The 22642-nt window shown below is 42.7% G+C and overlaps 1 protein-coding gene across 1 annotated transcript in view; it reads right to left on the minus strand.

Annotated features, from left to right (window-relative positions):
* Positions 1-21691, minus strand: part of LOC125426351 (cytosolic phospholipase A2 beta-like) — a 69410-nt gene extending 47719 nt beyond the window's left edge. The window contains exons 1-2 of the mRNA XM_048484609.1: positions 21569-21691; positions 12416-12985 (exon numbers count right to left, since the gene is read on the minus strand). Coding sequence (XP_048340566.1) covers positions 12416-12985; positions 21569-21691 — 693 coding nt within the window. The remainder of the gene's footprint in view (positions 1-12415; positions 12986-21568) is intronic.
* Positions 21692-22642: the final 951 nt, after the last annotated feature.

Below are 22642 nucleotides of genomic sequence, written 5' to 3' on the forward strand. Positions count from 1 at the left end.
TGTGGGTCGCGACCTCTTTGGGGGTCGAACAATCCTTTCAGAGGGGTCACCTAAGACTCTCTGCATCAGTGTTCTCCATCTGTAAAATGGAAAAATGTTAGGGTTGGGGGTCACCACAACATGAGGAACTGTATTAAAGGGTCGTGGGATTAGGAAGATTGAGAACCACTGCTTTAGGCAACGGTGCCTGCTCCAGGAATTGGGGTTTTGTTTTGTTTTGTTACTTTCATTTTGGATTGGTGGTTCTCAATAGTTCATTTTGGATTGGTGGTTCTCAATAGAAACAGAGGCTGAGACATGTAGCTTATTGAAGGTAGTGTCATGGTTGAGAGCATTTAGCATGAGCTCCCATTACAGTTAGCCTTTTTATAGCATTTTGGCAATATTTTAGTACTATTTAAACAGCACTTAGGGAGAGATGCTGAGAGGATGGATACAGTGAAGATCTGCAATCAGTACTACAATTGACTGAAACACCAAACCAGTCCATGTTACAAAAAGCAGCAAACGGAGCAGAGGTGATTGACTGAGTCCATCTACAAGGCAAAGCCTCCATATGCTTCATGCTACAAACACAACTGTCTGCTGCAATCGGTCTATTGCAGCAGACTTCCCACCCTCTTTAATTTTGGGGCAAAATGTATGAGCCAGAATTGTGAGAGCTAGAGTTTTGTGCAGCAATGTTCTTGGTTGGAGGAGTGGGGGGGTGGGGTGGGAGAGAGCTTAAGGAATAGCTGGAAGAAGGAAGAGGACTGCAGGAGCTTAGTGCTCTCTATGGCTCCAGTGACAGGATCTTGTCCTGGCCTGCCAAGCTCACAGGGAGCCAGATTACAGCTGCTAGCAGGCATCGATGCAAGAGAGGGAGAGAGCAGCCTTACCCTAAATTCAGAGGACCAAGTTCTAAGCAGGTCTGAGAAGAGACAGTCAGGGGTCAAAAGTAGGTCAGATCAAATAATCTGGTCCAAGACTGAGTCCTGAGTGATCAGTTTGTGAACAGGTGTGGCAAAAAGTTGTTGGATTTTCAACAACTTTGCTCCTGCAATTTCCACTTCCCCGAGCCGACTCTTATACGTCTGCGCTGTGGCTCAATTTTAATCCTGAGACAACTCACATCATTCTTTGTGATGCCTCTGGGCCTCCAAGCATGCACTGTCTTTTAGAGTGCAGTTCCTGCCGGCCACATATTCGAAGCTGCCTCACTGGTTCAGGTGAGCTGGATGAACTGTTAGTTCTGACTTCAGTGGCTGGAGGTCCTTCTGCAAGCACTCTGACCTCCTGCTCTTGGCTTGTCTGCTAGCCAGCCCCATCTGTATCCTGCAAGGCTTCTGGCTGCTCTTGAGACTCAACCAGCTGGGGCTCTGGTGAGGCAGGGTCACTCTGCCAGTACTCATCACCCAAGGAATCCTGGCCAGCTGACTCTGGGCCCATGACAGATCTGTTGCAGACTTGATTTAAGTGTATGATGCCAAATAGATTACAAATCTCACAAAGGGCCACTAGGTTCCAACAACCATAATGTGATGTAGATAGATAGTTTATTTACGGTCATTGACCAGCAAGATCCAAAGAATTAAAATCATAAAATTTACAGATATTACAAATATACAGATTAAAACAGTTAACAAAATGCAGATAATAGGCCTCAAGAACTCAAAACATCAGCTCAAGATAATGAGTGGAATGTCAGTCTAATAATAATTAATAATAAGTGTTAACTGGCAGAGCCAGTAGAGCTCTGTCGGACCTTCCTGATTTTACTAGATATCCAGGCAAACTTGGCAACAGAATATGTTAGATTTTAACCTTTTCTTTCTTAGCCAAAGAAGAGTTTGTCTGGTCAAGGGACAGAAGCATCCAACGTATCTCATCATAATATGAGCATTCAAATAATATATGTTCTGAGTTTTCAACACCTCCTATTTGACAACTGCAAATTCTACCCTCAGTTGGTACTTTGTTATAAATCCCATTGGTATAGTTAGACGAAAGGGCATTATAACGGAATAGGCTGTAGGCTCTTCGATAGTTAACATTAAACAAAGAAGTAAGATAAGGCATTATTGAAAGTTTATTCAGCATTATTTTACTGAAAATTGGGTGTTTAAGTTTATTCAGATCGTGTTGCCTCTCGACATCTATGGCCTCTTCCGCACACGCAAAATAATGCATTTTCAAACCACTTTCACAACTGTTTGCAAGTGGATTTTGCCATTCCGCACAGCTTCAAAGAGCATTGAAAGCAGTTTGAAAGTGCATTATTCTGCATGTGCGGAATGAGCCTATGATTCTAAGTACAAGTTCCCTCGCTCTGTCATAATTCGTGCTGGTAATTAATTGTTGAGAGAGTCCATAATATGATAGTTTCCGTAATACTGCTCTAAGCCACGGGATGTGATGTAGGCAAGGCTGAGAAGGCCAAAAGGGACTTAAAGCTAAGTCTCTTAGGTCAGCACTAGAGTTATGCACTTGCTGACGAGGGTTGAATCCCCACTGAGAAATTAAGCCAGATACATCCCGGTTCCAAATGAAACACCACCTTTTTTATCATGGTTTCTTCCTCCCCACTGCAGCATGTGTCTACTGAAGACCTCGATGTCTATTGCGGTTTCAAACAATGTAACACTCCCCACGAACACGTGATCTGCTCAGCAGGTCTGTTCTTCCTCGTCCTGATTGCTGCTGTGTTGTGTTGGGGCGGGAACTTTTTAAAACTTTTTTTGCGCAGCAAAATACACCTTATGTAGAGGTGTAAGCAGAATTTCCCCACCTTCTGATTGGCTGTTGTGCTGGAGCGGGAACACTACTCCACCCCTGATTAAAAATTCATGTTTTTCTTATTCTTGTTTTTATTTTCGAACGTAGCCACACATAAACAATTTATCAAAATCATTGTTCTGTAGTTTCATATTTGCGTTCCTTCGTAGCCACGCCCAGTGCACACAAAAAAGGCTGTGCGCGCTCTGCCCACAGCCCACTGTGCTCTGATTGGCTGGAAGGTTCGAAGGGCAGGAACAATAAACTGCATCTGTCCTCTGTTTCTCCCCACCGAACCGGCTTTGGAGCATGATTGGGGGGGAAAAGTGCACTTCAACATAGGTTCTGAAAAAACACAGGATAAGGGGGAAGTGCGTGCCAGAAACAGGAGGAATCCGTGTTCGGCACCTAAGCAGTGGGCCTAAGGAAGGTGAGGTTTGGGGGAGGGAGTGGGTGGAATATAATGCTATGGAGTCCACCTTCCAAAGAAGCCATTTTCTTTAAGTGAACTGATGTGTGTCACCTGAACATGCTGTAATAACAGGAGAAGGGCCTCTGCAGTGAGCCAGTACCCGGATGAGTGGGCCACGTGGAGGAAGGAGGATGCCTAGTGGCCACACAGGAAAGACTCCCTGAAGAGGGTAGGCCGGCGTCAGCCTTGTGGGCTGCCCGGCTGAGTCCATGCGCTCCTCTTGCTCACCCAGCTTCATGTTAAGAGTTGATTTAATAAAAAGGGCTGCGACCCTATTCCATTCCAAACCATGTCTGCAATTATTTAGTAGCATCTGCACGTCTGGCCGCAATTAAAAACCCTCATTAAAACACAGCGTTCCAAAATAGCATCCCACATCCAACAACTAAAACCCTCTCAAAAGGGGAGTGGCAGGTCCCTCAGATGTTATGGGGACCATCAGAAGAGGGGACCACCAAAAGGGGGGGCTGCATCAGCAGCCGGTCTCTCCAAAAGCCCGGTGGAACAGCTCAGTCTTACAGGCCCTGCGGAATTCACCAAGGGACAGCTGGAGGAAGGGAGTTCTACCAGGCAGGGGCCAGGGCCATAAAGGCCCTGGCCCAAGTGGAGGCCAGCCACATCACTGATCCTGTGCTGTGGATCCTATGATTTACACCCCAGGAGAAGAATAGGCTTGATAAAGCTTGGGTGAAATAAAAAACTAATCCAGAAGTTTTATTGCCTATTGTATATTTTCTTTGTAAAGGCAATTGGCCTAATACACATTTTTCTTGTATATATTTGATTATTGTGAAGGCATCTGTGTATGCCCGATATTTTGTACTGTATACCATTTTGGAATTAGTAAGGTATTTTCATCCTTTAGCTTTCAAGTGCAGAGTGATGTGGTTATTACCTAATGGTGCATTAATCCCCATAATTGTGATGGTTGACCACCTGGAGATCGGCAACCCTCCCCAGTGAATTTTCATGGGAGAGTGCGGATTTGAACCTAGGTCTCCCAGATCTTAGTCTAAATCTGTAACTCCTAGACTACACTGGCTGCTATTGAACAGTAAAAACAGCAGGTCTGGGCAAGTCATACAAATCAGGTGGCAGCGAATCCCCCAGGATCACTACCAGGCCTGATCACCAGAGTCATCCCTCAAAGGCCAAACCCCCCATGGAAAGGGTCCTTCCACTGCCTTTTACTGACTCAAACTAAGGCTGGAAGGTTGGCAGTACTGCTGCAATTGCTTGGCAAAGGTCACTAAGGGCATTTGTTGTTTAAAGTTACAGGTGCTGTTTCTATTGTCTTGGGTATGGTTAGTGTGCCCCCTATGTATTTTTAAATACATTTCAGATTTCTCTGCAAACCTGGCCCTTTACTTAGGTTTATGGGAAGATCTGTCTTGTCTATCTATGACTTCTATCCTTGGGTTTGACCAACCACAGGTGGAATCGTGTTGAGTATCAGATAAGTATCAGATTGTGAACCAGTTAATGTTTAAACATTTAAATGATAAGATTACAAGCAAATTATACATTTGTTAAAACGTTCAGGACATTTACTTAAAACAAGGAACCAATTATGATAAACTAATTTATGTGCAATGAAAAACTAGTAAAATTCAAATTGGTAATCTGATATTTTATAGTAATTGGTCTAGTGAACACTGGGAAATTAAACTGCAAACAATTTTTTTCAGTGACCTGGGAACATGAGTACTGTACCTTCTGACCCTTTTCTTGGGTTGTAAGGGCAGCCCCTGTTTTATCCAGAATCTTTCCAGGAAATGATTCTATTGTGTAGAACAGCCTACCTGAATGTTAGGGAGGCTTCCACTTTGTTGAGACTCCACAACATGTGTAAAGCATAGTAGTTCAGAAGGGCTTTTAACACTGCCACCTAGTTGTTTTTTATAAGGACAGGTCTAGCTAACATGGATTTCCAGCTATATATTGTATAGTGGGGTGCTACAGGATTCTGTCCTGGGCCCAGTGCTATTCAGTATTTTTATCAACAACTTGGATGATGAAATAGAGAGCATGCAAATGAAATTTGCAGATGACATCAAAATTGGAGGGGTAGCTAATACCCCAGAGGACAGAGTCAGAATTCAAAATGACTTGAACAGATTAGAGAGCTGAGCCAAAACAAACAAAATGAATTTCAACAGAGATACATGTAAGATACTATGCTTAGGCAGAAAAAATGAAATGCACAGATATAGGATGGGTGACACCTGGCTTCACAACACTACATGTGAAAGGGATCTGGGAATCTTAGTAGACCACAAACTGAACGTGAGTCAGCAGTGTGATGCAACAGCCAAGATAGCCAATGCAAATCCAGGCTGTATCAATAGGAGTATAGTGTCTGCATCGAGGGATGTAATTGTACCTCTCTGCATTGGTTAGACCTCACCTGGAATATTGGGCACTGCAATTCAAGAAGGATATTGACAAGCTGGAACAGGTCCAGAGGAGGGCAACCAAAATGGCAAAAGGTCTGGAATCCATGCCCTACCAGGAGAGACTTAGGGAGCTGGGTATGTTTAGTTTGGTGAAGAGAAGGGTAAGAGGTGACATGATAGCCATGTTTAGATATTTGAAGGGATGTCATGTTGGTGAGGGAGCAAGCTTGTTTTCTGCTGCTCCAGAGACTAGGACCAGGAGTCATGGGTTCAAGGTGAAGGAAAAGAGATTCCACCTAAACATCAGGAAAAACATCCTTCTTTGGAGGTTTTTAAACAGAGCTGGCTGGCCATCTGTCAGGAGTGCTTTGATTGTGTGTTCCTGCATTGCAGGGGGTTGGACTTGATGGCCCTTGGGGGTCTCTTCCAAATCTATGATTCTATTGTTTTATAATTATTGTAATATGCCTTTAATTCAGTTCTAGCAAGAGGTTGGTGAAAAACCTCTAAATAAAAAATAATTGAGCATATTCTAGACCTTCTAAAACTTACTGATTTGTCTTCTTTTTCATATCCTGTCTTTGAACAAATCTATTTCTCTTTATAAAATTTGAATACATTTTAATCTGTCCCTTGTACTGAATAACCAGATCTTAGCATCCACTTGTACTGTGTCTTCCTCCTACAAAAGACTGACTACTTCCCTGAAATTCTTTGTTGAACAAACTATGCTCACTTCAAACCAAATATACATCTATGGTGTTTCAGGGGATTCAGATCTGAAGGCCTGGAAGTCAAGACCTGTACTTTTCCTGCAAAATCTCTTTCAGCAGCTACAAACATACAGAAAATGCTGAGATTATTTGCTTACCTTCTGTGTTTTTCCCTCCATCCTCAGCAAGAAATGCTGGCACAATCACAAGCAGTACCTGAGCAACAGGTTGACAGAAGGCTGCAATCAAACTTGTCATTTCATTGGGACATCCCAAAATACAGGTTTATATATGTACACTCTGAGCTCCACCCACTATAACTTCTGAACGTGGAGAGGATGCATAGTCCTAGCATGAGAAATATCTGGAATACATATATATCAGTATCATAAGACTAGATGGGTTCTTTGTAATTTACCTTGCTTGTATCACAAAGATAGGGCATCTCTTCACAGCTATGCACTTCTCAATACAGTGGCAATTTTTTCATAGGTGGATTCCACACAGCCCAAATATAACATCTTTTAAGACATTATATGAAGAATTTTGTGGAAGAACTGTGCACAACTCTCTTCCCCAAAACAAATTCAACCTGTTATATTTCTCTCAACCTGAGTTTTTCAAAAATTGTTAAACCACCGACTTTTCCCCCCAACCTGAGTTGAAGACAATTCCTGCCTGCTGAGCAAATGCCAGCAGTCAGGAAATGCTTTATTTCCCCCACCCAAACCTCTCATTTTTGTTTCTGCTGCTTACACCCACCAGTTTGTCTGCTGCAGGAGAGTCTCAATGGAGAATCCCCATAGAGGTTTCTTCTGCTTGCAACTCATCTGTTTGCTATTTCATTGTCAAAAGTAGATGAATAAAGTTTGTTTAGCCTAAAGATCCCGTGCATGTGTCATTTTTCCTTTTTTAAATTTTGTTTTGAGAGGACTGGCTGTAAAGTTACAATATGCACAAATTTGTGTTGCTAGTGGCACCCCCATGTCTGCGGGATGCCACAGGGGGCAATCATTTCCCCTTTCCTGAACTTAAGGAGTCTCAAAGTTACTTACAAACTCCTTCCCTTCCTCTCCCCACAACAGATACTTTGTGAGGTAGGTGGGGCTGAGAGAATTCTAAAAGAACCAAGATCACCAAGTAGGCTTCATGTGGAGGAGTAGAGAGTCCAATGTGGTTCAGATTAGAGTCCACCACTCTTAACCACTAAACCACACTGGAAGATCATCTACCAGTACAACAGAAGCCACTTCAGATGCATAATGAGGCCTGAAGCCCCACTGAAATGGGTCGAAGGCAGATTTGTCATCCAGGAAACCCTACAGCTGTTCTGTCACAACACTCTATTTACTTTTCTTTAAAAGGGCAACTTGAAACATAATCTGAAGCCAATCAAGGTTTTAAAGCAAAGGTGTATCAATAGATTTCCCTCAGACAATAAGGCATTAATGTTTTTTACCAGAGGCTCCAACACCTATCCACTGCATGACTTAACAAGGCAGGACAGGCATGGATCGAGAATGCAAGTGGTGCCTCTCCCATACCAAGGACCTTGTCATGATCCATCAGCAAGATCAATAAGAATCTATCAATATAAAAGGTGCCCATCTCAGATGCCAGATCACTTCTCAACTTAATTTTCAAAACAGATAAGAAAGATTTTCTCAGCAATGAGCTTCATATAAACTTCACAGCTTAGAGCCATATTTGTATCATTAGCTATATCAGCCTTAAGCATTACCAGGTCACAAACCACAATTTACACAATTGTGTTACCAAAATTGGTCTGGACTGTTAATGGTTGGGGGAATTCGCTTGATACAGGATGGCAACAGAAGAGGTGGATAGGGAGATTCCATCTGTGTATACAGAGGTCCATTCCCTAAGAAATCCACTTCAAACCAGGGCTGTAATTTAAGAAAGTACAATTTTATTAGGGGATCAAAATAAAAATACACAAGCAAGCACACAGATTTAAAAATCATAACAAAGCGCTGAGTGATAGCAGAAATAGGTTGGAGAACTGAGTGGGCAATAATTACCATTCCAGAAGAGAAGAGGTCTGATGAGAGAGTTCTGTAGTTGTTCCCATCAAAAATGGCACTCTTGGATGATGATAGGCTTGCCTGGTATCAATTCAGTGGGATAAGATTCAGATGACTCAATGGAGGACAGAAGAAAACCTTCTTTGCTGCCCTCACTGCTTTCTCAAAGGCTAACAATGGGGAAAACTATGTCTGATTTGTCTCAAGTAATTCACCGACAACATTGTCATCATCACCAAGTCCCCTGGTTCCCTGGGAAACCAAGGAGGCACAAGCCTACAAAAGAGTGGGAGATGGCACCAAGGTGTGATCCTGGTCATGGCTCCACTCAGCCATCATTCCAAGACTACAAAGAGTCCCCAGAACTCTTGAAATCTCCCAGAGCTTATTTGAAACCAAGAGAACTCAGCAGACTCCAAGGAGGACTACTTGTCCATTGCACTTACAAGGAGGAAGCAGCATGCCTTCTGAATGCACAAACACATACACAGAACACTGCAAAATCTAAGGAGTGATTTTCCAGGGTTGGTTATTGTCTGGGATAATTCATAATTTTGGACCACTCCATAGGGTACTCATTCGCAGTTCATGACTATTGGTCCTCACTATGTGCAGTTATTCTTCCATATTTACTGACTACTGGATCTATTGCTCTTCAAGACAACAAGTGGGGCCCTGCAAGACTAGCGGGGGAAAGTCCAGTCTGCTCTCCAACTCACCAGGCTGCTCACAGAGCAATGGGAGCTTTGAATACCTCTTCCCACCGTCGCCTCGAGGACTAGAGGGCAACAACGACTCCTGCACCACCTCTTTCAAGGAGAGGACCATCACTACCTCAGGAGCCAAGACCGGGGGAGGGGCTTGCCTCCTTCCCTACTCATCCCTAATGTTGCTGCCTTGGTGGAGGAAATATTGCCCCCACAGTGACAGGAAAAGTTCCTGGGTTTTTGGGTTCCTCCCTTGTCTGACCCAGTTTTGGTGCTTGGCAAGGGGGTGGTGTTGCTGCCACAGAACAGGGAAGTCTGGTGAGTTCTACACCTCCTCCCGTACCCATCTCCACTTTTACTGACACTGTGACTGAATGGAATGAAGAGCAGCAGTTTCTATTCCTGCTCCCACACTCTCCTCCTCACACACTCCATGCATCTAGAGAATAGTTGTGCACACTTTTCAGAGTACTGTGGACTTTTAAAATGTAAACCCACATTATTATTTAAGATTTTTCTCAAAACTACTCTCCCCTGCAAGACAGTAGAAATGTTTCTTTTATGACTACATAGCCCCCATTCACAGATTGAAGTATCCACAAATGGGACCATATTGAGAATCAGATATATTGACAGTAGCATGCAAAATGGAGGATTCTTTGCTTAACTTCTTTCCTGAGTCAGATATAACAATGCAAAAGAAGTTACACTTTGAGCTTCAGACCACATCATGAGAAGGCTCTTCTCACAGCCATTTCACGTTTGGCACCCATGGAGTCAGACCCTTAGCTTCAATAAACCATTAAAGCTATATCAGATATCATCTGAATTTCCAGCGTGTGCGTGTGCGCATGTGCGTGCGTGTGTGTGTGTAAGCAAATTTCTTTTTTAAAAAATAAATTTTTATTATTAGAATTTTTAGTTACAGCTTTAAAAACAACATACAACATACAGTATTACATAGTTCAAAAAACTCTCCAAAACATAATTCATTCAACAAATTGACTTTCAATCCAACAAAACTATTACTTAATTTCAGTACAAGTTAAAACTTCCTTCTCTTTCCATGTTTTTATATTTGTATATATTTCTCCCTACTCATACGTAAAGCAAACTTAAACAACACTTATATTTCAAAAGAAAATTTCTTACTTCTTTCCATCCTCATTTACTAAACAAAACATGGAATTACTTTGCATGAGATCACTTTTTCCAGGAGTTGTATTTACTCCTGTCCTATAGCGGTAATTACTCTAATTTCAACATAATGTTTATATACTACAACTTATAGTATTGTTTGAACGGTTTCCAGATTTCTTCAAATCTTTCTACATTGTCTTTCAATCTCCAGGTTAATAGATCCAAGTCCATTATTTCTTGCATCCTTTCTTCCCATTTCCTCACAGATGGTATTTCTTTCTTTTTCCAGCACTTTGCAATTTCAATTCTGGCCACGGTTATCATATAAAGGAAAAGAATATCATTTCTTAATATTTTCCTATCATTCGTCATTCCTAACAGAAATGTTTCTGGCTTTAAGTGGACTTTCGTCTTCAAAATCCCTCGCATTTGACTTGCTATTTTCCTCCAATAGTTTTTGATACGCCTACAACTCCACCACATATGGATAAAGGAGCCTTTCTTTTTTCTACATTTCCAACATTTGTCTCCTTTTTTATTATCCATTCTAGACAGTTGTACTGGCGTATAATACCACCTATTATAAACCTTTATAAAGTTTTCTTTTAAACTTGTGGATAAAGTAAATTTATTTTGACGTCTCCAAATTTTTCCCCACTCATCTAGCGTTAATTTTTGTTTACATCGAATGACCATTTTAACATCACTTCTTTGACTTCATTCTGTTCTGTTCTAAATCTTAGCAACAATTTATATATTCTACTAATTAGTTTTCTACTTCCTTTGTTAATCAAATCATCAAATTCATTCTTCTTAATTTGAGTATCCAATTTTTCTCTATCTTTTTTAAAGGTCTCGTATATTTGATGGTACGTATACCAGTGGCATATGACTTCCTTATTGTAAATTTCTTCTCTATTTTTTAATTCAGCTCCACTGTTTGTTATGTTTAATGTATTTTCATATGTTGGCCAGTTCCAATCTTTGTTGTACTCTTTTATCTGTAGGGTTTCCGCCCTTGAAACCCATCTGGCATTTTCTGGTATAATCTTCTCTTATATTTAACCCATATATTCCATAATATCTTCCTAATATAATGATTTTGGAAGGTTTTATTACCTTTCCCTTCACTTACTGGCCATAGATATCCATGCCATCCCTTAACTAAACCATGTCCTTCCAATATTAATGTCTTACGGTTTTTTAGAAAAATCCAATCTGTAATCCAGACTAACAAGTTCGCATCATAGTATGTCTGTATATCCGATAATTTTAACCCTCCTCTTTCTTTTTCATCTATTAATGTTAAATAATTTATTCTTGATCTTTTTCTGTTCCAAATAAATTTTACTAATATTCTTTTCCATTTCTCTATCGTTTTTCCAGACATCATCACTGGTACATTCTGCAGGATATACATCAATTTAGGCATAATATTATTTTTTATCACCGCAATTCTTCCTAAGAAGGACAGGTTTAATTTGTTCCATCTTTCTATATCAAATTCAATTTCTGCCCATTTTTTATAGTTATTTTCATACAATGCATTATTTTGATTTTCTAGTATTATACCTAAGTATTTCACTTTCTTTTCTACTTTATATCCTGTATCTTTTTGAAGTTGTTCCTTTTCTGTATTTGTCAGGTTTTTTGGCAAAATTTTTGTTTTTTCTCTATTTACTTTGAATCCTGATACTTCTCCAAAGTCAATTAATTTGTTTTGAATTATTGGTAAAAAATTTTCCGGTTCCTCCACAAATAAGACTAGATCATCTGCAAAAGCCCTATACTTATATACACAGTCTTTGACTTTTATTCCTTTCCAAGTTTCGTCCTTATTTATTCTACGTCCCAAAACCTCTAATTGCAAATTAAATAATATTGGTGATAGAGGGCAACCTTGTCTGGTGCCTTTGTTTATTCTAAATTGTTTTGTTGGGTTGCTGTTTATTAATATCGATGCCCATTGATTTTGATATAGTGATTCAATTGCCTTCTTAAATTTTCCTTCTATTCCAATTTTCCCTAAAACATTTTTCATAAATTGCCAGCTCACATTGTCAAAGGCTTTTTCAGCATCTAGAAAAACTAGAGCTGCTTTTTTTCCTGGTTTGTGTCCCAAATACTCTATCATATCCAATACTATTCTTATGTTCTCTCTACCACTCCTCCCTGACATAAACCCTACCTGATCTTCTCCAATGTATTCTTTCAAAAATTTCTTTTTTAATCTTTCTGCTAGAATTTTTGTAAATACCTTATAGTCTACATTAAGACGAGATATGGGTCTGTAGCTTGATACTTCCAGTACTTCTTGTTGGGTTTTTGGTATCAAAGTGATGAAGGCTTCCTCCCATGACTTTGGTATTCCTTTCCCTTCAAGCACTTCATTAAACAGTTCTGTCATATTTGGTAATATGGTTTCTTTCATTTTTTTATAGTATTTTGGTGTCAGGCCATCCGGTCCTGGGGCCTTATCTTCCTGTAAGTTATTGATAACACTTGTAATCTCTTCCTCTGTTATGTTTTTATTTAATTCCTCCAAGTCTTCTACGCTTATCCTTGGAGTTATCGTATCCTTTAAGTATTGTTCTATTTGATGTACCGATTTACCTCCTTCTTTATATAATTTCTCGTAATATTTTAAGAACGATTTTTCTATTTTATTTTCGTCTGTTATAATCTCCTTTTTTCCTCTAATTTGTGTTATCGTCCTAGATTCTTTTTCTTTCCTCAATTTTTGTGACAACCATTTTCCCTGGTTTTGTTACCCCATTCAAATTTTCTCTGTTTCAAAATTTTAAGGCTTTCACCATCTCAATTTGGTGACTTTCTGGTCCAATTTTTTGTTTCAAATCCTGTATCTTTTTTTCTTAAGCTTTTTTATTCTCCGGTCTCTCCTAATCAGTTCTTTTTTCTAACTTATCCAGTTCTTCCATTATTTTTTTTTTTGTTCTTTGTTCTTTTTTCTCTCTTTATTCTTACTTCCTGTTCTATAAATATACCTCTGGCAAAGTAAGCTTTACTTGTCTCCCAAATTATCTTATTATCTTCTACTGAGCCATTATTTACCTGGAAGAATTCTTTCATTTTATTTCATTTTATCTTCGAAGATACTTTCTTATTTTTTGCAACAACCAGTTTTTTTAATGGTATATCCTATCTACTTTTGTTCTTTTTTATTTGCAATCCTAGCCAGCTAATTGGATTATGATCCTGACACCAGCCTGGGTAGGATTTTTTTTATTCTTTTGTTGTTTTTAAGTTTCAGTAACTCTGTAGCCCAGATCATGTCAATGCATTATGACTTCACTGTGTCTATTGGAGAAAAAAAGTAAACTCTTTTTGAGTTTCCCCTTGCTTTTCTCTTTCGCCATGTATCTTTCAAATTTAAGATATTCATCCCTCAGATCGAAGAAGGCTGGAGGTAGTACCCCCACTGGTTGTGTGTCTCTTTTCCTTTTTTCTATCTATCTTATTATTTACTATTCAGATTAGAAGTCTCCCATTATGATTATATTATCATACATATATTGTGTTACTTCTTTTAGAGTATATCTTTGAAGAACTGGGATTTATTTTTTTTATTGGGTGCATAAATTCCTACTAATAATGTTTTAAGTTATTTAATCTTACCTCCCACCCTATATATCTTCCTGTCTGATCTTCAATAATCAACCTTAGATCCAACTTCTTTCTTTTTATATACATTGCCACCCCCTTCTTCCTTTTTATCCCGCTATGTCGGTTTTGGAACAACATTCCTAGCTTTTTTTTGCATTCCATAATTTTCCTGTGCTTTTCTCCTTATATATGTGTTTCCTGAACACAAATTATTTCATGTTTAATTTGATATAGGTAGCTAAATATTTTCCTTCTTTTATTAGGACTATTTAGTCCATTAACATTTATAGATAACAAGTCTATTGTCATAGATATATTAGTTCAATTATAGAGTGACCTACAATTTAAAGTTTCCTCTTGAGACTTAATCATAAATACCAAAATCCGCCAATTTAATTGGTATACATTTTTAAAGAAAATCATAGGTATTCATAGTTCTATAATTTCATTAAACCAAGAAAGGGGAACCTCCCTCCATACAACCTCGTATGCTTATCTCATTTACAGCATGAGACGCTTTTACTAATCACATCTAATTAACTTAATTACTTAATAAAATACAAATAATTCCAAGGATCATATAATAATTCCCTCTGTTTCTCTCCTCCACGGAACACATAAGGGAAACATATAATATTAATAAAAGAACAGTTCATTTCATTAAGCCAAGAAAGGGGAACCCCCCTCCATGCAGCCTCGTATACTTATCTCATTTACAGCATGAGTCCCTTTTACTAATCACATTTAATTAACTTAATTACTAAAGTACAAACTCATGTAGTAGTTCCTCCTGTTCTCTCTCACAAACACAAAAGGGGAAACATGTAATATTAATAAAAGAACAATTCTGTCACTTACATTTTTTCCTCCCTTCAATTTTTTTGTTCCCCATTTTCTCCTTCAAGAATTCTTGTGCTTGTTGAATTGAATCTATTGCAAATCTTTCTGAGTTCCATACAAAACTTACACCCTCTAACATCCCCCATTTAAATACGATGTTATTTTTGTAAGGAATTCCATAGAAGCAGAAATAAAAGGCTCTTTGATGAAAAAGACCGTTTATTCAGACATCTTAGAAAGCTCAAGTACACGCAGTGGCAGGAATGACACTTCCCGCCAGAAGCACAGGTTATAACTCTGTCCATCCCATCCCCCTCCCGGCTTCCCATGGGAATGGAGACCTCATCTCCCGCAGAGATAAAAGTCTCCTTGATGAAGCTGGCCAATTATCGCCCCGGGCTGTGGAGATGTACTCCAAAGGTTAGTGGCTGCCCTTTCCATCAACACCATTGAAACCTTTACACTCTGCCTCCCTTAAAGACCCTCCCCAGGTTTATCGCGGGAAGGTGATTGAAAGCCAGAAATAAGGGGTGAAACGTCAACTATTCCGGAATAAACCCATTGATTATACCCAGAGGAATATCCACCCAAGAGACTAAATATTACTAGCGTTCTGCGATTAATGCGAGAGTCAGGATGGCGTCAATTTAAGTAGTGCTTGTGGCCCATCAATAATAGTCGGAATTAGGGGCCTCTCAAATGGTAGTGCCGAAGCATCGGAAGCGGGAGCCTCCTTGAGTAAACTGGAATGGAAGACAGGATGAATGTTTACTGAGAGTTAGGCAATCCCGTGAACGGTGACATCATTAATCACTTTAGAAAGTAATCTGAAAAGGTCCCACGAATCTTTACCCTAGTTTGGAGAGAGAAAATTTATGCCGTCTCTGAGATTTTGGTAGACAAATACACCCAAAGCCCCTGCGCGGAAATCCGGCGGTGCTTATCCGCTTACAGCTTTGGGAGTCCCTTAGCCTGTTGTAAGGCAGTCTGGACCCGATTTCCACCCTCGGCTAGGGATGAAATCCATTGTTGAAACTTCCTGGAGGATCCAATGCTGTCGCGGGTGGTTCGCGACAGCGGGAGGAAGGGCGACCAGACACACAATTTCAAAGGGGTTTTCTTTGTACTGCTATGACCGCATTGTTATGAAGTACTCATAAGCGGAATGAGCTCGCTGTTGTCTTGGTGGTAGTTGGTGTAACAACGTAAATACTGCTCTGAGGGTTCTGTTATATAAAGTCTCACCGTCACTTTGAGCGTGGTGAGGAAGCGACCGCCCGGGCGACTAACAACCCTAAAAGCCTTCCAGAACTTTACAGAAATGAATTGGGGGCGCGATGGGAGACCACCTTAAGGTGTAGGCGGTAAGCTTATGTTGAATGAACAACCGTTAACAACTTAGGAGGGATGGAAGCACATGGAATAAAATGGGCTTGTTTAGAAAATAAGTCCACCACTACCCATAAGACCCGATGTTGCCATGACTTTCCGGTAAATCTGTAATAAAAAATCCATGGAGATGACTTCCCAGAGTGAGGAGGCCACCGGAGAGGTTCAACAGCCCATGGGGCTTTCGGAATGTTTTTGGCTTCTGCACAAGCAGAGCAACCTTTAATATCACGCCTCAATGTCCTTGCGCATTGCGGCGCCACAAGAACTGGCGGCCGGGCCAAATGCAGAGTTTTCAGAAAGCCAAAATGTCAGCGGCGGGCCATTGGCGGAGCTTCAGAACCTGCTTGCGGAGGCGGCAATTACCAGCCTCCCCCCCTCGCCCAGACTCCATTCTCCAAGCATGGTGAGAGTCACCTTCCTCCGCTGGGCTCGTGCAGCCCGCCTCCTCGAGAGTTCCATGAGGAAAGGAAGCGAGACTGGGAATGGGCGGTGGAGGAGGAGTGGGCGTCTGGGAGCGGGTGACAGCCAGCCCCAACTGGGAGGGAGAAGACAGTGCGTGGAATGTCGTGAGGCAGCTCCACCCCCCCCTCGGGTAAGTGGCGAAGGCGTCAGCCAGTTTATTGGTTTTCAGGAAAAAATGGACTGTGAAAGAAGCGAGAAGAAATGCATTGCCGGGTTGTTTACATGAACATCTTGAGGGTGGAAGGCGGCCAGGATTTTTGTGATCGACCAAACCTGAAAGGGGTGTTTAGCCCCTCCAGCCAGTGGCGCCAAGTGGAAGTGCTACTTTGATGGCGCAGTCTCTTTATCTCCACAGTCCGAAGTTGAGTTCAGCACGGAGAATTTCTTTGATAAATAAGCACCGCGGAACCAGCCTACCATCTTTATTTTTCTGCAACAGGGCTGCCCCAAAGCATCCGAGCATCCCGTGAACCACAAGCGGGAATCTGGGTCAGGGTGCTTTGGTTAGGTTGATGGTAAAGCGAAGACTTTTAAGAAGAGCTGCAGGCTGTTTGAGCATTCTTCAGAACCAGGAAAGGGGCCCGGGCTTGGCCCGGACAGTGGATCTTTTACCCTTAGTGTAGAGGTCTGTGAGAGGAGGAATCCAGTTCAGCGGTGGGGTATCGAGAATCCGCGATAGAAATTAGCAAAACAGAAAAAAGATTGGAGTTCTTCACGGTTGGGTGGGGGGCAGACCATTGGAGGACGCATCAATTTTGCTTAGGATCCATTTTTTAAGCCCTCGAGATCCATTTAAAATAGTCAATAGAGGTCTGGTGAAACAGCATTTGGAGAGTTTGGCAAAGAGGAGGTTGTTGAGCAGCGTTTCAATACTTCCAGACAATGCTTCATGCTCTTCCATGGTTTGTGAATAAATTAAAAGCGTCATCCTAAGTATACCACAACTCCCTTGTACAATAAATCATGGAGAACTTCGTTGATAAGGGCCATAAAGCCCGGGGGCCCCTTAACCGAATGGCATTATTAAGTATTCAAACTGTCAAACTTTGTGTAGTACAGTCAAAGTGTTCATAGCCTTCAGCAATTCTGACCCTGTAGTAAGCTTCTCTCAAGTCTAATTTAGTAAAGATCGTCCTTTGCCCAATGCATCTAAAGGTCCTTGATCGAGGGTATTTATTGGACAGGAGACTGCATTGAGACCTCGGTAATCTGTGCAGAGCGTAAAGACCCATCTTTCTTTTTTACAAACAAAACAGGAGCTGGCGTGTGTGTGTTTGGTAGCCCGCCCATTATGAACCGAGGCGAGGTTCTTGTCCAGAAAGGCGAAGTTCCTTCTCCTCATTGGGACTCATCACGGTAGATTCTACCTTTGGGCAGTTAAGCCCCGGCTGTATAGCGATTTTGCAGTCAGTGTCTCTATGGGGTGGCAACTGATGCATTCTTGCTCCCTGAAAAACTCTGGCTAGATCTTGATGCGCCCGATTGGGATGCCAATAGAATGCGGGAGCAATTGCTGATGAAGCCAGGGGTGTGTCAGGAGGAAGTCGAGTTTTCCCCCCAATTCATGTATGTGTTCACCGCTTGAGGAGGGTCAGTGAATTCTAAGATCCTTTCTTTCCAAATGAACTTTGGTTCATGTAACAATAACCATGGCATGCCAGAACTATGGAGTGTTTGGCCACTGGCCAAAATAAAACTAATTTTCTCCCAATGAATTAGAAACAGCGGAGAGAACCGGTTGTGTTTTGAACTGGGCGGTCCTTAGTTCGAGAGAGACTGCGATCCATTTGGGTGAATGGTATGGAAGCCAGGGAATTTGGTCAGACCTAGCTCCTCTGCCACCTGGGGTGCGTGCAAGCAATGGGAACAGCCAGAATCCACAAGGGCCGAAGGCTATAATCACGAGTATGCTTAAGCGGGGTTATTGGCAACTTGGACAGTAATGGAAGCGCTGCCTTCACTCACAGCGTCAGGAGTGGACCCATATCCATGGGGGACTGAAGAAAGACAAAGCAGCTGCTTCCCCTCACTGGGTAAGCAGCCGATGACTGCTTTAGAAGAGAGCCGTCAGGCCCGACGTTAGCGTGGTGGCAGCAGATGGGAGTGCGTGTGGCTGGAGGCGGTTGTTTTGTTTCGGACAGTTGGCGGCTAAATGACCTGGCCCTCATAATAAAGACACAATCCCAGGCGGCGGCGGCTCAGCCGGTGGTCTCGGTAGAAGTGACTGGGCTAGGCTGGTAGGCGCAGTGTGGCAGGTTTGGCGTGAAGCTGACCTCGACGCGGCGTATTCAAAGCGAGGCATACCTGGGATCCCAACTGGATCAATCAGCAATGATGCGAGGAACCGAATTAAAACACCTGCGTTTCCGCGGCTTGCGTCAACAGCATCCGAGAAGTATTAAGCATTTCATCGCGTTCAGGCCACTCAGGAGAGTCGAGCAGCCGCCGCCACGGAGATTCCGCGGGCAAATTCTGCAAAGCGGCGGTTGCCCTGCTGGGTCGTTTTGATGATGCCGGATAGCTTCATTTTTTAGAGCCCGGATCTTGGAAGCGCTCTTAAGGCTTGGAAGGGAATGCGGGCACCGTCGAGAGTCTTGCTTCATCTTGTAGCCAGGTCCAAAAGGGTCACAAACCAGTCGTACCGCCCCATCAGGACTGAGCGATGTCCATTATTTTTCAGCTCAGACCGGTATAGATCGTCATAGTCCTCCATGTGGGCATCGAGTTGTAAAAGATGAAGTAGGGGGGAGTTTAGGCGGTCCCATCCCGAAGCGGGCGGGTATCGGGGCCTGTAGTAACCTTTCGCGGCTCTTAAGCCTGCAGGCGGCCGGATCGCGGATTGAGCAGGTTGGGGCAGCGGTTACCCGCGGGGGCGAGTCGGTGAAATTATTAATGCGGTGCGCTGGTGTTCCGGTGGGAGCTGGTCCTTGGAAGGTAGCAGGACCCAGCAGCGTTGCCCCTCTGGCCCGGCAGTATCAGTGACAGCGTAGACTCCAACAGGGGCTTCCTGATACCTGCTTCCTCAGTTCCTCTCCAAGGCAGCCAGCTCTCTCTCCTAGCGGGTCAATGCATCCTGAATTAGCATGCAAGAGCTGCTTTCGTTCAATTTAGCCAGTTAAATCCCGTTGAACAGCTGCAATGCATCACTTCGCGTGCGCCAAAGGCCTGAAGCAGCTTTTGGCGTTGCGCTGTAAATCCAGTTTGGAGTGTTCCAGGACCGCTGCTCATGGACCTGACGATTCTGCATATTATTATGCGTTGGAGGCGCATCTTTGTACGGTCCAACTTCGAGTTGGACTTCTTTTCGCGTTACTGTTCCGGTCCCTCTACAGGTTTTCAGCTCTTGCTGCAGCTGTGCCCGTTCCTCCTCTCCACTTCAAAGTTCCGCGGGTCCATGCTTCTTGGGCATCGCGGTCGGCCCCTTCACCATCAGCTCTCTTCGATGGGAGAGGGAACGAATCGGCTGGGAGTGCAGGCTTTAACCGGACTCGCCGTTAAATGCCGTCAGGCCGAGACCATCCCGATTTACCCAGTAGCCACCGGTGGCTCCCGGGGCATCTCGGGATTTACGTTGCAGCCTCTGGCGGAGATCAGGGGGGTCCGATCGAGGAGGGAGGCAGTGCGGATACCCTCTCAATCAGGTTTAGTCCCAGTGTCAGCGCCGGACGGGCCCCAGAATGCTGTGCCGCGGTGGTTTCTTTGGGAGCATCGCAAAATCACGAGTCAAGGAATGCGTTCAATGGACTCCTGGGTTGCCGCGCTGAAGGTGAAGGGTCCAGGCCGTCTCCTCCATGACAGGTTGCATCTGAGGTTTTTTGTAATCCACATGCAGCTGAGGTAGATATCCGATCTGACGAATTTCGATCCATAGGCAAGCGCCCCAAGCGACTCATGTAAGTCCCCATGAGTGGGTCGTCCGCGTCCCTCGTTCCACCCGGGATAAAGAAGACTTCGTGCGCAATCAGGGGCGGAAAGTCACCAGCGAGACCCGTTCTCCGCCCGGTTCCTCCAGATCCAGAAGGGAAAGGTCGAGCCCTCTTTGAGAGCTACCGCACCCATTCCCGAAACATCCAACCTCTCATGCGAGACACCAGAGGTCCACTGCACTAGGAATATAGATGAATTAGGATTCCTGCCACAATGTAAGGAATTCCATAGAAGCAGAAATAAAGGCTCTTTGATGAAAAAGACCGTTTATTCAGACATCTTAGAAGCTCAAGTACACGCAGTGGCAGGAATGACACTTCCGCCAGAAGCACAGGTTATAACTCTGTCCATCCCATCCCCCTCCCGGCTTCCCATGGGAACGGAGACCTCATCTCCACAGCGCGAGATAAAGTCTCATGGTAAAGCTGGCCCATCGCCCGGGCTGTGGAATGTACTCAAGGTTAGGCGGCTGCCCTTTCCATCAACACCATTGAAACCTTTACAATTTTCTTTTAACCAATTTTTAAGGGGAGTATAGTCTTTTCTTTTTCTTAAAATATGATTCGGGACTTCTTTCAGTACTATCACCTCTTGTCCCTGGATTTTAAGTCTTTCTTTGGAATGTTTCATCAGGACTTCATCTCTTGTCCTCTTTCTTTCAAAAATTATTATTATGTCTCTTGGTGTATGGTTATTTCTTGCAAATCTGGAATTTGCTCTAAAATCTTTTCTATATCCTGGTCTAGATCTTCCTCCTCCATTTCCAGAAATTCTCCTAGTGCACCAATCACCTTTCTTCTTACGTCCTCTTTTCCTTCTTCCTTGCATCCTCTTACTCTCAGTTGGTTTTCCTTTAGTTTTAATTCCATCAGGGCCATTTGGTCTAGCAGTTGTTCTTGTTGGTTCTTCATAATTTCTACTTTACTATCAGTTACTGGAATTTCGTGTTTTATGCTTCCAGATTCTTTCTTAAGCTCCCCATTGAAGTTTCTATCTTTTTGACTTGGCTCAGATCTTTTTTTATTTCCATTATTTCTTTTTCAAATGATTCAAATCTTTGATCTAATTTGTCCAATTTGCTTAGTTTGCCATTTACATCTTCTTGGAAGGAGACTATCAAATCTGTCAGCTGATCCAATCTCGTATTCATTTCACTGTTGTTTCTTTCTGGCGTTTTCCCACTATTTCCATTATTGCCATTCTTTGCTCTGGTCGCCATTCTTACACTGTTCGATTCCGTTTATTCCTATTAAATCACAGTCCCACTATCTGTTTCTCTTCTTTTAGGTCTCTGCTTTTCCTTCCTCTTAACTTGGTCACTCTAGTTCGTTTAAACTCTATGGTCTCATTCTCTCCGTTCGTTTACCGGCTGAAAATGGCTGGAAACGGAACTAGCAATGCGTTTGATTGACGGCGTTAAGCCCCATCCCTTTCTACGTTGTTTCCGGATGCCGTTCTGTCGTTTTAACCCTTTTATTTTCGTTATCTGGCAAGCCTGCTTCAACAAACACCGTCCGTTTACTTATTTAAACATAGAGGTTAGTGCAATCACCCCTCCAACTTTATTTCTCTCACTTGCATAGCGGTTTAAGTCTTTGGGCCAGCTTTCTGTGACTCCTTTCTTTCCCTCCCGACTTCACCTTCCAGTTGCGGTTGTGTCTATTATTTATTTCTCCTTAATAATTCATTCTTGCTATAGGCTACGTTTAATATCAGTTCATACTCTGCCTCTCCGTAGCTCTTTCGGCTATATCACCGCCCTCTGTTGAAAGAGCGTTGACTCCCTTTGGCTGTCTTTTTTGGCACCGTTCCCTCACCTTGCAGATGGCGCTTCCCCCCCGGCGTCTTCCCGCTTCCTCCAGTAAGAGACTTTCTTGTGGCTCTCACTGGATTGTTTGGGGCGCTGGGGTATCGCAGCGATTCTTCACTTTTCCTCCCTCTGCTTGCTCTGCTTCAGAGGTTCTTGGGTTTCGTCTACAACCACAAGAATTGTAAATAAACAAGGTGTGGGACCGCAACCTTCTCAGGTGCGGCTAGCCGCCTCGGAGTCCTGCCGGAAGTTCTGTAAGCAAATTTCTAGCCCTTACTTACAGAGACAAGAGGAGCAAGGTGCAAGTCGTTTATTCTATCAAATTGCCTGGAAAGGTATGGTAGAGACAAAGGAGACAGA

The sequence above is a fragment of the Sphaerodactylus townsendi genome, linkage group LG02 (assembly GCF_021028975.2).
Source record: "Sphaerodactylus townsendi isolate TG3544 linkage group LG02, MPM_Stown_v2.3, whole genome shotgun sequence".
NCBI classification, from domain to species: domain Eukaryota; kingdom Metazoa; phylum Chordata; class Lepidosauria; order Squamata; family Sphaerodactylidae; genus Sphaerodactylus; species Sphaerodactylus townsendi.